Genomic DNA, 15,120 nt, shown 5'->3' with positions numbered 1-15,120 from the left:
CCGCGGATTATCGGGGGTTTTGCTTCACCTGCCACCGGCAGGCGAAGCAAAATGCCCGATAACAGCCCCGTTTTCATCCGAAAACGGGGCTATATTAACCCGAAAACACACAAGTTTCACTGAACCTGTGTGTTCGGGTGTAAGAAGACTTGTTACCGGCCGCGCAAATTAAATAGCCTGACCGCAGCACCCAAAGAAACATCGGGGGTTTTTACTCCCAATGTCTCTTTGGGCCAAATTGAATATCCCTGAAAAGCTGGCAACTGGTGTGTGGTTCAGGTTGGTTAGGGCCTCCTGAGCAGTGTGGCTTGGGGCTTCAGAAGGGCTGCCACCATGATCACTTTCTACTTTTTATAGATTCTGCTTGCACATATGGGTGCTACTCTTTTTACACTTCACGTAACTATGCCTGTTTAACACACACTCTTGTAGGATTGAGCAAATAGCATTTCTTTTGCACTTTCGTAGCATCCTTTTCTTTAAGCCTATTGGAGACACTGGGCATTCACACTTTGTGCTCTTGTTCATTACCCCGCCCTACTTTCCTGTGGGTGATTTATTTAAGTATAACTGGGGAGAGGGTTGGAGTCTTGCAGCCGGCAGCCACTAGATGGCGTTGAACGGAGGTATTCTAATGTAGCTCTGTTCGGGCGCGATTTGCTGGCGGAGTCTACATTTCAGCTTGCACCTGCGGGGGGTGGCGAGCTGAAATGTGTGAAAAATTATCCGTTTAGGCACCCAAACGGCAGTTTTGACAATCGCACCAATTAGTTTACATGGCTAAACCCGACACTAATGGGCACAATAAGGGACGTATATCTCCCCTGCGATCTCCCCTCACTTTAGACTGGAGATCGTGGGCGATAACATTTGAATTGCTTTCTTTTCCCCATTGATTTTATTGTAAACTATTTCAGTGGTGTGATCAAGAGTTTAGCTAATATCCATATAAATGTTTTATTTACAGAGAAACCTGCTCAATCAGAAAGTGAGTCTGATGACAGCTCAGATGACGAACCATTGATCAAAAAGGTGCATAAGCCACCTACTGATGATGAGCTCCGAGAAACTGTGAAAAAGCTTTTGACTGACGCAAATCTTGAAGAAGTCACAATGAAAGAAATCTGCAGGAAGGTAACTGGGGTTATTATAATTGTGGACCTGTGTATGCAAACCTTTGCACTGCTGGCATACAGAATCAGACCGGTATTGCGCTAAAAATACAGTAACTTCTATTTCTCTGACGTCCTAGTGGATGCTGGGTACTCCGTAAGGACCATGGGGAATAGACGGGCTCCGCAGGAGACTGGGCACTCTTAAAAGAAAGATTAGGTACTATGGGGGTAATTCCAAGTTGATTGCAGCAGGAAATTTTTTAGCAGTTGGGCAAAACCATGTGCACTGCAGGGGAGGCAGATATAACATTTGCAGAGAGAGTTAGATTTGGGTGGGTTATTTTATTTCTGTGCAGGGTAATACTGGCTGCTTTATTTTTACACTGCAAATTAGATTGCAGATTGAACACACCACACCCAAATCTAACTCTCTCTGCACATGTTATATCTGCCCCCCCTGCAGTGCACATGGTTTTGCCCAGTTGCTAACAGAATTCCTGCTGCGATCAACTTGGAATTACCCCCTATATCTGGTGTGCACTGGCTCCTCCCTCTATGCCCCTCCTCCAGTTAGAATCTGTGCCCGGCCAGAGCTGGATGCACCTAGTGGGCTCTCCTGAGCTTACTAGAAAAGAAAGTATTTGTTAGGTTTTTTATTTTCAGTGAGATCTGCTGGCAACAGACTCACTGCTACGAGGGACTGAGGGGAGAGAAGCAAACCTACCTGCTTGCAGCTAGCTTGTGCTTCTAAGGCTACTGGACACCATTAGCTCCAGAGGGATCGAACACAGGGCCCGACCTCGATCGTCCGTTCCCGGAGCCGCGCCACCGTCCCCCTTGCAGAGCCAGAAGACGGAAGAACCAGGAGAAAATCGGCGGCTGAAGACTCCGGTCTTCAATAAGGTAGCGCACAGCACTGCAGCTGTGCGCCATTGCTCCCACAGCACACCACACGCTCCGGTCACTGGTGGGTGCAGGGCGCTGGGGGGGGGGGGGGGGGGGGCGCGCTCGCGCGCGTCTTGGGCTGCAATATGTATACCTTTTTGGCAAATGTGCACATAATACAGTTATAAACTGTATATGTGCCTAATCCCCCGCCATAAATATTATTAAAAAAGCGGGAGAAGCCCGCCGCGGAGGGGGCGGGGCTATCTCCCTCAGCACACCGGCGCCATTTTCTCTTCACAGCTCCGCTGGAAGGACGCTCCCCAGGCTCTCCCCTGCAGTATACACTACGAGAAGGGTAAAAAAGAGAGGGGGAGGCACATAAATTTAGGCGCAAAAGGTGATATAAGCAGCTATTGGGGGAAAATTCACTTTGTGTTAGTGTAAATCACTCTGTTATATAGCGCTCTGGTGTGTGCTGGCATACTTTCTCTCTGTCTCCCCAAAGGACTTTGTGGGGTCCTGTCCTCAGAGCATTCCCTGTGTGTGTGCGCGGTGTGTCTGTACGGCTGTGTCGACATGTTTGATGAGGACGCTTACGTGGAGGCGGAGCAGGAGCCGATAAGTGCGATGTCGCCCCCTGCGGGGCCGACACCAGAGTGGATGGATATGTGGAAGGTATTAACCGACAGTGTCAACTCCTTGCATAAAAGGTTCGATGACGTAACCGCTTTGGAACAGCCGGCATCTCAGCCCGCGCCTGCCCAGGCGTCTCAGAGGCCATCAGGGGCTCAAAAACGCCCGCTACCTCAGATGGCAGACACAGATGTCGACACGGAGTCTGACTCCAGTGTAGACGAGGATGAGACAAATGTACAGTCCACAAGGGCCATCCGATGCATGATTACGGCAATGAAAAATGTGTTGCACATTTCTGACATTAACCCGGTTACCACAAAAAAGGGTATTATGTTTGGGAAGAAAGCAGCCAGTGACTTTTCCCCCATCTGATGAGTTAAATGAATTGTGTGAAGAAGCGTGGTGTTCCCCCAGATAAAAAAAATTGTGATTTCTAAGAGGTTACTAATGGCGTACCCTTTCCCGCCAACGGACAGGTTGCGTTGGGAAACATCCCCTAGGGTGGACAAGGCGCTCACACGCTTATCAAAAAAGGTGGCACTGCCGTCTCGGGATACGGCCGCCTTAAAGGAGCCTGCAGATAGAAAGCAGGAGGCTATCCTGAAGTCTGTGTATACACACTCGGGTACTATACTGAGACCTGCAATTGCTTCAGCATGGATGTGTAGTGCTGCAGCTGCTTGGTCTGATACCCTGTCAGATAACATGGATTCCCTTGACAGGGATACTATTTTGCTAACCATAGAGCATATTAAAGACGTAGTCTTATATATGAGGGATGCACAGAGGGACATTTGCCGGCTGGCATCTAGAATTAATGCAATGTCCATTTCTGCCAGGAGAGTATTATGGACTCGGCAGTGGACAGGTGATGCTGATTCTAAAAGGCACATGGAGGTTTTGCCTTATAAAGGTGAGGAATTGTTTGGGGACGGTCTCTCGGACCTCGTGTCCACAGCAACAGCTGGGAAGTCGTCTTTTTTACTTCAGGTTCCCTCACAGCCTAAGAAAACACCGTATTATAAAGTACAGTCCTTTCGGCCTCCGAAAGGCAAGCGGGTCAGAGGCGCGTCCTTTCTGCCCAGAGGCAGGGGTAGAGGGAAAAAGCTGCACCAGACAGCCAGTTCCCAGGAACAAAAATCCTCCCCTGCTTCCACTAAGTCCACCGCATGGCGCTGGGGCTCCACAGGTGGAGCCAGGTGCGGTGGGGGCGCGTCTCCGGAACTTCAGCGACCAGTGGGTTCGCTCACAGGTGGATCTCTGGGTTCTACAAGTGGTATCTCAGGGATACAAGCTGGAGTTCGAGGCGTCTCCCCCTCGCCGTTACCTCAAATCAGCCTTGCCAGCTGCTCCCAAGGAAAGGGAGGTAGTACTGGCGGCAATTCACAAGCTGTACCTTCAGCAGGTGATAATCAAAGTTCCCCTCCTTCAACAGGGACGGGGTTACTATTCCACAATGTTTGTGGTACCGAAACCAGACGGTTCGGTGAGACCCATTCTAAATTTGAAATCCTTGAACACTTATATAAGGAAGTTAAAGTTCAAAATGGAATCGCTCAGGGCGGTTATTGCAAGCCTGGAAGAGGGGGATTTTATGGTGTCACTGGACATCAAGGATGCTTACCTACATGTTCCCATTTACCCACCTCACCAGGAGTACCTCAGGTTTGTGGTACAGGACTGTCATTACCAATTCCAGACGTTGCCGTTTGGTCTGTCCACGGCACTGAGGGTATTTACCAAGGTAATGGCCGAAATGATGATACTCCTTCGAAAGAAGGGAGTTATAATTATCCCGTACTTGGACGATTTCCTTATAAAGGCAAGGTCCAAGGAGCAGTTGTCAGTCGGAGTAGCGCTATCTCGGGAAGTGCTACAACAGCACGGCTGGATTCTGAATATCCCAAAGTCGCAGCTGATTCCTACGACGCGTCTGCTGTTCTTGGGCATGATTCTGGACACAGAACAGAAGAAGGTGTTTCTCCTGGAGGAGAAGGCCCAGGAGTTGTCATCTCTGGTCAGAGACCTCCTGAAACCAAAACAGGTGTCGGTGCATCACTGCACGCGAGTCCTGGGAAAGATGGTAGCTTCTTGCGAAGCAATTCCCTTCGGCAGGTTCCATGCAAGGATCCTGGTGACCACGGATGCAAGCCTCCGAGGTTGGGGGGCAGTCACTCAGGGAACAAACTTCCAAGGACAGTGGTCGAGTCAGGAGACTTCCCTACACATAAATATTCTGGAACCAAGGGCCATTTACAATGCCCTAAGTCAAGCAGAACCCCTGCTTCAAGACCAACCGATGCTGATTCAGTCAGACAACATCACGGCGGTCGCCCATGTAAACCGTCAGGGCGGCACAAGAAGCAGGATGGCGATGGCAGAAGCCACAAGGATTCTCCGATGGGCGGAGAATCACGTGCTAGCACTGTCAGCGGTGTTCATTCCGGGAGTGGACAACTGGGAAGCAGACTTCCTCAGCAGGCACGACCTCCACCCGGGAGAGTGGGGACTTCATCCAGAAGTCCTCACGCAGATTGTAAACCGTTGGGAACGGCCACAGGTGGACATGATGGCGTCCCGCCTCAACAAAAAGCTAAAAAAATATTGCGCCAGGTCAAGAGACCCTCAGGCGATAGCTGTGGACGCACTAGTGATACCGTGGGTGTACCAGTCGATTTATGTGTTCCCTCCTCTTCCTTTCATACCCAAGGTACTGAGGATAGTAAGAAAGAGAGGAGTAAGAACTATACTCATCGTTCCGGATTGGCCAAGAAGAACTTGGTACCCAGAACTACGAGAAATGATCTCAGAGGAACCATGGCCTCTGCCTCTCAGACAGGACCTGTTACAGCAGGGGCCCTGTCTGTTCCAAGACTTACCGCGGCTGCGTTTGACGGCATGGCGGTTGAACGCCGGATCCTAACGGGAAAGGGCATTCCAGATGAAGTGATTCCTACGCTGATAAAGGCTAGGAAAGACGTGACAGCACAACATTATCACCGTATATGGCGAAAATATGTTGCTTGGTGTGAGGCCAGGAAGGCCCCAACAGAGGAATTTCAGCTGGGTCGATTTCTGCACTTCCTACAGTCAGGAGTGACTATGGGCCTAAAATTGGGATCCATTAAAGTCCAGATTTCGGCCCTGTCTATTTTCTTTCAAAAAGAACTGGCTTCACTGCCTGAAGTTCGGACGTTTGTTAAGGGAGTGCTGCATATTCAGCCCCCTTTTGTGCCTCCAGTGGCACCTTGGGATCTCAACGTAGTGTTGGATTTCCTAAAATCACATTGGTTTGAGCCACTTCAGACCGTGGAGTTGAAGTATCTCACGTGGAAGGTAGTCATGCTGTTGGCCTTGGCCTCAGCTAGGCGTGTGTCAGAATTGGCGGCTTTGTCCTGTAAAAGCCCATATCTGATTTTCCATATGGACAGGGCAGAATTGAGGACTCGTCCCCAATTTCTCCCAAAGGTGGTATCAGCGTTTCATTTGAACCAACCTATTGTGGTGCCTGCGGCTACTCGGGACTTGGAGGATTCCAAGTTGCTGGATGTAGTCCGGGCCCTGAAAATCTATGTTTCCAGGACGGCTAGAGTCAGAAAAACTGACTCGCTGTTTATCCTGCATGCACCCAATAAGCTGGGTGCTCCTGTTTCAAAGCAGACTATTGCTCGCTGGATCTGTAGCACGATTCAACTTGCACATTCTGCGGCTGGACTGCCGCATCCTAAATCAGTAAAAGCCCATTCCACGAGGAAGGTGGGCTCTTCTTGGGCGGCTGCCCGAGGGGTCTCGGATTTACAACTTTGCCGAGCTGCTACTTGGTCGGGATCAAACACTTTTGCAAAATTCTACAAGTTTGATTCCCTGGCTGAGGAGGACCTTGAGTTTGCTCATTCGGTGCTGCAGAGTCATCCGCACTCTCCCGCCCGTTTGGGAGCTTTGGTATAATCCCCATGGTCCTTACGGAGTACCCAGCATCCACTACAGACTACGAGAAATAGAATTACCGGTGAGTAAATTCTTATTATATTAGGCCATGGGTCTCCAACCTGTGTCCCTCCCAGCTGCTGTGGAACTACACATCCCAGCATGCCTTGTCTCAGATTTAGCATGCCTTAATAGCAAAACTGTGGCAGGGCATGCTGGGATGTGTAGGTCCACAGCAGCTGGAGTGCCGCAGGTTAAAGGCCCATGTATTAGGCTCATTTAAAAAAACAAAAAAAAACTAATATTGAGGTACGGGTTTTATTACTCAAATGATTTTGCGTTAGGTGTGTTCTGTAAGTGGAACACCTTACCAGCCTAATGATAATGGTGGTGTATAGGAGATTTCCTAAAACCCAGTGGTTAAAGTGGTCCTAGAGAGGTGGTGGAAGTCACCCCGGCAGCTCCTCCCTTTCAGATGCCACGCCCCTAGTCCCTCCCGTTCTTGCCCACCTTGCAAAACATTAATTCCACTCTGTCGGTCCCCCCCATTGGCTGCCTGTAGTTTACCAATTTCCATATAAAATACTTCTGACACAATTCTATTAGCAAAACTACACCAACCTACATCTCTTTTCTTTTCACACAATATCTCCTAACTTGCCCTTTCGTTCTGCACAAGGATATGCGTATCTTACATGCATTACCTGCTCCCAGTCAGGGATACAGGACTTTTTTGTGCTGCACCCACTCTGTGCAGTGCTCTCCCATTCACTCTAGTCTCCAAACCTATAAGCGTTCTGGCAACTCACAGCTTCAGGCAGTTTGCCATATTCCAGGACCAGCAACAATACACACACCTGTACATGTTTACTCTCTCTACGCGTCCCGCTGACCCCAGGCTGTGTAATTGGATCATACAGCCCACCAAAAACCTCTGCAGTCTGGCTAGACTTCTATTATGTGCAGGCCTGATCAAGGCTGGAGCAACAGAGGGGAGTGTCCCCTGATGCACCCAGCCAAAAGGGACCCCCATTACACATAGCTTCATCAATTCATCCCCTCAGTGGGATATTTAAACTGTAAAACTGTCAGGGCGATTGTATAGGTCAGGGGTTCTCAAACTCTGTCCTCAGGACCCAACACAGTTCATGTTTTCCATATCACCAACTGTCACATTTTAAAAGTCCTGGAAAACATGAACTGTGTGGGATCCTAAAGACCGAGTTTAGTAACCTAGACCACAGGTTCTCAAAGTACCAAACTCTCCTTTTGGCTCACTAACCCTTGTTAACAGGAATTTCTATTGAAGTGTCACTGCTTCCTTTGCTTTGGATCAGACATGTTAATCTTAGATCCTCCCTGGGGAACCTTTAGGGGCTACTTAAACTAGAGGGGCTGCACTAGGGAAGCCAATCCTGCCCCTTTTTTCTAATCCCAGGATTGAAGCGTATGCTCTAAAAAAAGGAGCTGGCCAGCAGGAAAATGTGTCCGATTATCCCTCACACAGCTCTCCTCCTCTACACAGATTATCCATCACACAACTCATCGCCAACACAGTTTATATCTCACAGCTCTCCCCCAAGCATAGTTTCTGTCACACAGCTCTTCCCCCTGACCGTTTATCCCTAATGCAGCTCTCCCCTCACACATCTTATCCCAGACACAGCTCTCCCCACCTAATGTATTTTATATCGCACACAGCTCTCCTCCCTGACTCATCCCCAACACAATTTATCCCTGACACAGCTGTCCCCCGCACATAATTCCACACACAGCTCCCCCGTCGGCACCTATAATACCACACAAAGCTCCCCTCAGCACATATAGTCCCGCACATAGCCCCCCTTCCCAGCACAGTTAATTCTTGACATAGCGACATCATCTCCCCCAACCTTGTGCACAGCTCTTTCCTACCTCTGTGTGCGTGGATTATCTTGTCAAGGGTCCTGGAACTCCTCCTCTTTACGCGGCAGGACAGATACTTGCAGTGATAGCACTGCATCATCTTATTCCCGCCGCTGCGATCAGCGGGGTACTTGTGGAGGCAGGCTCAGAAGGGAGACACTGTCTAGTGCTGCTGCCCGCCCACCCCATCTGTTAATGTGGGAGGCAGCGCACACAGTGACAGCGGGAACAGGCTTATCAGGCAGCGCTGCCTGTACAAAGTCCCCATGGTCGGACAAAGTGGGCTGGAGGTGGCGGAGCCGGTTCCGCCTCCCAATACAACTGACGGAACGCAGTTCCGGCCCACTTTAACCCCTGCCTTAAACCATTATTTCTGCAGCGGGGTACACTGGTATTCCACAGGGAATAACGGGGGTCATTCCGAGTTGATCACTCGCTGCCGTTTTGCGCAGCGATCAGGTAAAAAAAGGCAAATGCGTATGCACCACAGTGCGCACGCGCGACGTACGGGTACAACAAGCATCGTGGTTTTGCACAGGTTCTAGCGATGCTTTCAGTCGCACTGGCGGTCGAAAGAAGATTGACAGGAAGTGGGAGTTTCTGGGTGTCAACTGACCGTTTTCTGGGAGTTTTTGGAAAAACGCAGGCGTGGCCGGACGTTTGATGGGCGGGTATCTGACGTCAATACCGTGTCACTCGTCACCGCAATCATCGCACAGGATAAGCAACTACAGGGCTGGTCTTGTTTTGCACAAAATGTGTTTACAGGCGCACTGCTGCACAGGTATAGAGTAGGGTCTTGATCCGAGGCACCAACAGGCTAAAAGCTTTGACTGTTCCCAGGATGCATAGCGCCGCCTCCTCTATATCCCCGTCTCCAGGTACTGGAGCTCAGTTTGTAAGTTGGTGCCTTGCAGGCAGGATCACTAACAGGTGGGCTGCTCCAAGCAGCCCTGAAAAGAGCTTTTTTTTCTCCTGAAGATTGAAGACTTCAAGGGCCGCGGCATAGCACTGACAAGTGCTGGATGTCAGTCTGAGATAAAGTGTTGCGGCTTCATTACCTCCGCTGGCGGCGCTGTATACTCCTGTGTCCCTGGTTGCCGGGCACCTACAGCGGAGGGCTCCGGTTCCCAGCACATAGCACACACATCCACCGCTGCTCTCCAGGATCGCGTGGCCACATCAGGAAGAATGTAAGAGGGTCCCCCATGCGGGACCTGACGCAAACCGCGGCCTGTGGGAGGCGGGCCAGGTGCGCTAGCACTGTGTTGGTACAGGGACCCCATTAGACTACCAGGGCAAGGGCACAGGTCGGGTTTTAACGCATTTTACAAGGGCCCGCAGTACCCGGTGAGGAAGTCCAGCTAGGGGATATGGCTCTGGCCTGTAGCCCCTCCCACAGCCCCAGGCGCCATTTTATATAAATGTTCCCACCCTGGAGCTGCATATGTCTTCTCCCTCATTCCCTGTGGCAGTGTTTGGTGCCATCACACATGCTGGAGCTGCTCTGTGACTGCATGGGCAAAACCTCCTCTGCAAAGAACGCCTTTGTAGTCAGAGCTGTGCATTTGCAGGACACTTAAGTATTATACACAGTGTTAGTTAAGAAATAGTGTATTGTGACAGGGTAATCTGGCACAAGTTCCCTGTGATATACATCCAGTCTTTACTGTGCACTGTTCTATCTAGAGATATATATACCTTCCATACACACCGGCACTCAGCTGTGTCTCCACAAATGTGCCCAGGTGCCCTCCAAACAAAACCCAGCACGGGTCTAAACAGTCACAATGGGAAAAGGCGGCACACATATACACACACACACACGTATATGTGTGTGTGTATGTATATATATATATATATATATATATATATATATCTGTGTGTGTGTGTGTGTGTATGTGTATATATGTATGTGTGTGTATATGTGTGTGTATATATATATATATATATATATAATTTCTCTCAAAAAAATAAAGGGAACACTTAAACAGCACAATGTAACGCCAAGTCAATCACACTTCTGTGAAATCAAACTGTCCACTTAGGAAGCAACACTGATTGACCATCAATTTCACATGCTGTTGTGCAAATGGAATAGACAACAGGTGGAAATTATAGGCAATTAGCAAGACACCCCCAATAAAGGAGTTGTTCTGCAGGTGGTGACCACGGACCACTTCTCAGCTCCTATGCTTTCTGGCTGATGTTTTGGTCACTTTTGAAAGCTAGCGGTGCTTTCACTCTAGTGGTAGCATGAGACGGAGTCTACAACCCACACAAGTGGCTCATGTAGTGCAGCTCATCCAGGATGGCACATCAATGCGAGCTGTGGCAAGAAGGTTTGCTGTGTCTGTCAGCGTAGTGTCCAGAGCATGGAGGCGCTACCAGGAGACAGGCCAGTACATTAGGAGACGTGGAGGAGGCCGTAGGAGGGCAACAACCCAGCAGCAGGACCGCTACCACCGCCTTTGTGCAAGGAGGAACAGGAGGAGCACTGCCAGAGCCCTGCAAAATGACCTCCAGCAATCCACAAATGTGCATGTGTCTACTCAAACGATCAGAAACAGACTCCATGAGGGTGGTATGAGGGACCATCGTCCACAGGTGGGGGTTGTGCTTACAGCCCAACACTGTGTAGGACGTTTGGCATTTGCCAGAGAACACCAAGATTGGCAAATTCGCCACTGGCGCCCTGTGCTCTTCACAGATGAAAGCAGGTTCTCACTGAGCAGATGTGACAGGCGTGACAGAGTCTGGAGACGCCAAGGAGAACGTTCTGCTGCCTGCAACATCCTCCAACAGGACCGGTTTGGCAGTGGGTCAGTAATGGTGTGGGGTGGCATTTCTTTGGGGGGCCGCACAGCTCCATGTGCTCGCTAGAGGTAACCTGACTGCCATTAGGTACCGAGATGAGATCCTCAGACCCCTTGTGAGACCATATGCTGGTGCGGTTGGCCCTGGGTTCCTCCTAATGCAAGACAATGCTAGACCTCATGTGGCTGGAGTGTGTCAGCAGTTCCTGCAAGACGAAGGCATTGATGCTATGGACTGGCCTGCCCGTTCCCCATACCTGAATCCAATTGAGCACATCTGGGACATCATGTCTCGCTCCATCCACCAACGCCACGTTGCACCACAGACTATCCAGGAGTTGGCGGATGCTTTAGTCCAGGTCTGGGAGGAGATCCCTCAGGCGACCATCCGCCACCTCATCAGGAGTATGCCCAGGCGTAGTAGGAAGGTTAATAAGAATATTTCATTCATTCAGATCTAGGATGTGTTATTTTAGTGTTCCCTTTATTTTTTATATATATTGCACTGAAAGAAATGAGGGCGCACTCGGTGAGATAAGTCAAATTGTTTTACTACAAATAACATATGCTCACGTACATCATAGTTTAAAAGCACCAGTGTGAAGAAGAATCGCTGCCGTCTCCGGATCGCAGCCTGCGGCTCGTCCTGCACAGTTCTGGCTACAGTCTCCAATAAGTCAGCGTCTCAGCTCTCGGACTTAATGCTCGCAAACAGCAGATCATACTTGCCCTAATTTGTCGCGTTTCGTCACCGTTGGACTTCATCAGGGAGTGTGGTCTACATCAGTACGTCTCTCCTTTTTAAGGCCGTCACTCAATTAATTCAATTAATCATAGCTGATCGCCAGGTGTAACTTACTTCAATAACATATACACTTAGTATAGAAACTTTTTCTAATCTAATTCAGAAGGATTTTGACAAATTATGTAAAGAGAAGGGTGCCATTAAAGACAATCTAGATAAGGAAGAAAGGAATGCTATAAAAACCTTGGAAAGTAATTATGAGGTAATTATTAAAATGGCTGATAAAGGGGGGGGGGGGGGGGGTATAGTCAAAATGAATAAAAAAGATTATATGACAGAATCCCTCAGACTTTTAAGTGATGCAGCTACTTATGTAAAACTTAGTACCGATCCGAGTAACAAAATAATAGAGGATTTAAAAACACTTTTAGATGCTGGTGTGTCCAGTAATTGTATTAATCGAGATGAATATTCATATATCTTTCTCTAACGTCCTAAGTGGATGCTGGGACTCCGTAAGGACCATGGGGAATAGCGGCTCCGCAGGAGACTGGGCACAACTAAAGAAAGCTTTAGGACTACCTGGTGTGCACTGGCTCCTCCCACTATGACCCTCCTCCAGACCTCAGTTAAATTCTTGTGCCCGGCTGAGCTGGATGCACACTAGGGGCTCTCCTGAGCTCCTAGAAAGAAAGTATATTTTAGGTTTTTTATTTTACTGTGAGATCTGCTGGCAACAGACTCACTGCAGCGAGGGACTAAGGGGAGAAGAAGCGAACCTACCTAACTGGTGGTAGCTTGGGCTTCTTAGGCTACTGGACACCATTAGCTCCAGAGGGATCGACCGCATGGAACCGGCCATTGATGTTCGGTCCCGGAGCCGCGCCGCCGGCCCCCTTACAGAGCCAGAAGCAAGAAGAGTCCGGAAAATCGGCGGCAGAAGACATCAGTCTTCACCAAGGTAACGCACAGCACTGCAGCTGTGCGCCATTGCTCCTCATACACACTTCACACTCCGGTCACTGAGGGTGCAGGGCGCTGGGGGGGGGGGGCGCCCTGAGCAGCAATAAAAACACCTTGGCTGGCAAAAATATCACAATATATAGCCCCAGAGGCTATATATGTGATAAATACCCCTGCCAGAATTCATTAAAAAGCGGAAGAAAAGTCCCCGAAAAAGGGGCGGAGCTATCTCCCTCAGCACACTGGCGCCATTTTCTCTTCACAGTGCAGCTGGAAGACAGCTCCCCAGGCTCTCCCCTGTAGTTTTCAGGCTCAAAGGGTTAAAAAGAGAGGGGGGGCACTAAATTTAGGCGCAATATTGTTTATACAAGCAGCTATTGGGGGAAAAATCACTCAGTTATAGTGTTAATCCCTGCATTATATAGCGCTCTGGTGTGTGCTGGCATACTCTCTCTGTCTCCCCAAAGGACTTTGTGGGGTCCTGTCCTCAGTCAGAGCATTCCCTGTGTGTGTGCTGTGTGTCGGTACGGCTGTGTCGACATGTGGGATGAGGAAGGTTAAGTGGAGGTGGAGCAGAGGCCGAAAATGGGATGTCCCCCCCTGTGGGGCCGACACCAGAGTGGATGGATAGGTGGAAGGTATTAACCGACAATGTCAACTCCTTACATAGAAGGCTGGATGACGTAAAACAGCTGTGGGACAGCCGGCTTCTCAGCCCGCGCCTGCCCAGGCGTCTCAAAGACCATCAGGGGCTCAAAAAACGCCCGTTACCTCAGATGGCAGACACAGATGTCGACACGGAGTCTGGCTCCAGTGTCGACGAGGTTGAGATATATACACAATCCACTAGGAACATCCGTTACATGATCTCTGCAATAAAAAATGTGTTACACATTTCTGATATGAACCCAAGTACCACATAAAAGGGGTTTTATTTTTGGGGAGAAAAAGCAGCCAGTGTTTTGTTCCCCCATCAGATGAGTGAATGAAGTGTGTGAAGAAGCGTGGGTTCCCCCAATAAGAAACTGGTAATTTCTAAAAAGTTACTGATGGCGTACCCTTTCCCGCCAGAGGGTAGGTCACGTTGGGAGATATCCCCTAGGGTGAATAAGACGCTCACACGTTTGTCAAAAAAGGTGGCACTGCCGTCTTAGGATACGGCCACCTTGAAGGAGCCTGCTGATAAAAAGCAGGAGGCTATCCTGAAGTCTGTATATACACACTCAGGTTCTATACTGAGACCTGCAATTGCCTCAGCATAAATAGTGCTGCTGCAGCGTGGTCTGATACCCTGTCAGATAATATTAATACCCTAGACAGGGATAATATTTTGCTAACATAGAGCATATTAAAGACGTCGTCTTATATATGAAGGATGCACAGAGGGATATTTGCCGGCTGGCATCCAGAATTAATGCAATGTCCATTTTGCCAGGAGGGTATTAGAAACCCGGCAGTGGACAGGTGATGCTGCCTTTAAAAGGCACATGGAGATTCTGCCTTATAAGGGTGAGGAATTGTTTGGGGATGGTCTCTGGGACCTCGTATCCACAGCAACAGCTGAGAAGAATTTTTTTTACCTCAGGTTCCTCACAGCCTAAGAAAGTACCGTATTTTCAGGTACAGTCCTTTCGGCTTCAGAAAAGCAAGCGGGTCAAAGGTGCTTCCTTTCTGCACAGAGGCAAGGGAAGAAGGAAAATGCTGCACCAGACAGCCAGTTCCCAGGATCAAAAATCTTCCCCCGCTTCCTCGGAGTCCACCGCATGACGCTGGGGCTCCACAGGTGGAGACAGGTGCGGTGGGGGCGCGTCTCGGGAACTTCAGGGACCAGTGGGCTTGCCCACAGGTGGATCCCTAGGTTCTGCAAGTAGTATCACAGGGATACAGGCTGGAGTTCGAGGCGACTCCCCCTCGCCGTTACCTCACATCAGCCTTGCCTGCTGCCCTCGGAGAAAGGTAGTACTGGCGGCAATTCACAAGCTGTACTTCCAGCAGGTGAAATCAAGGTACCCCTCCTTCAACAAGGCCGGGGTTACTATTCCAAAATGTTGTGGTACCGAAACCAGACGGTTCGGTGAGACCCATTCTAAAATTGAAATCCTTGAACACTTATATACGAAGGTTC

General features: G+C 49.5%; 1 protein-coding gene across 2 annotated transcripts in view; it reads left to right on the top strand.

Moving 5' to 3' along the window:
* The window catches only part of DEK (DEK proto-oncogene), a 522,032-nt gene that overhangs the window by 486,964 nt on the left and 19,948 nt on the right, over nucleotides 1–15,120 (top strand). For both annotated transcript variants that reach the window (XM_063923232.1, XM_063923231.1), the window contains one exon: nucleotides 968–1,134. In XM_063923232.1, the coding sequence (XP_063779302.1) occupies nucleotides 968–1,134 (167 nt within the window). The remainder of the gene's footprint in view (nucleotides 1–967; nucleotides 1,135–15,120) is intronic.

This window comes from Pseudophryne corroboree, chromosome 5 (assembly GCF_028390025.1).
Source record: "Pseudophryne corroboree isolate aPseCor3 chromosome 5, aPseCor3.hap2, whole genome shotgun sequence".
NCBI lineage: Eukaryota > Metazoa > Chordata > Amphibia > Anura > Myobatrachidae > Pseudophryne > Pseudophryne corroboree.
This window is presented reverse-complemented; position numbering and strand designations above follow the sequence as displayed.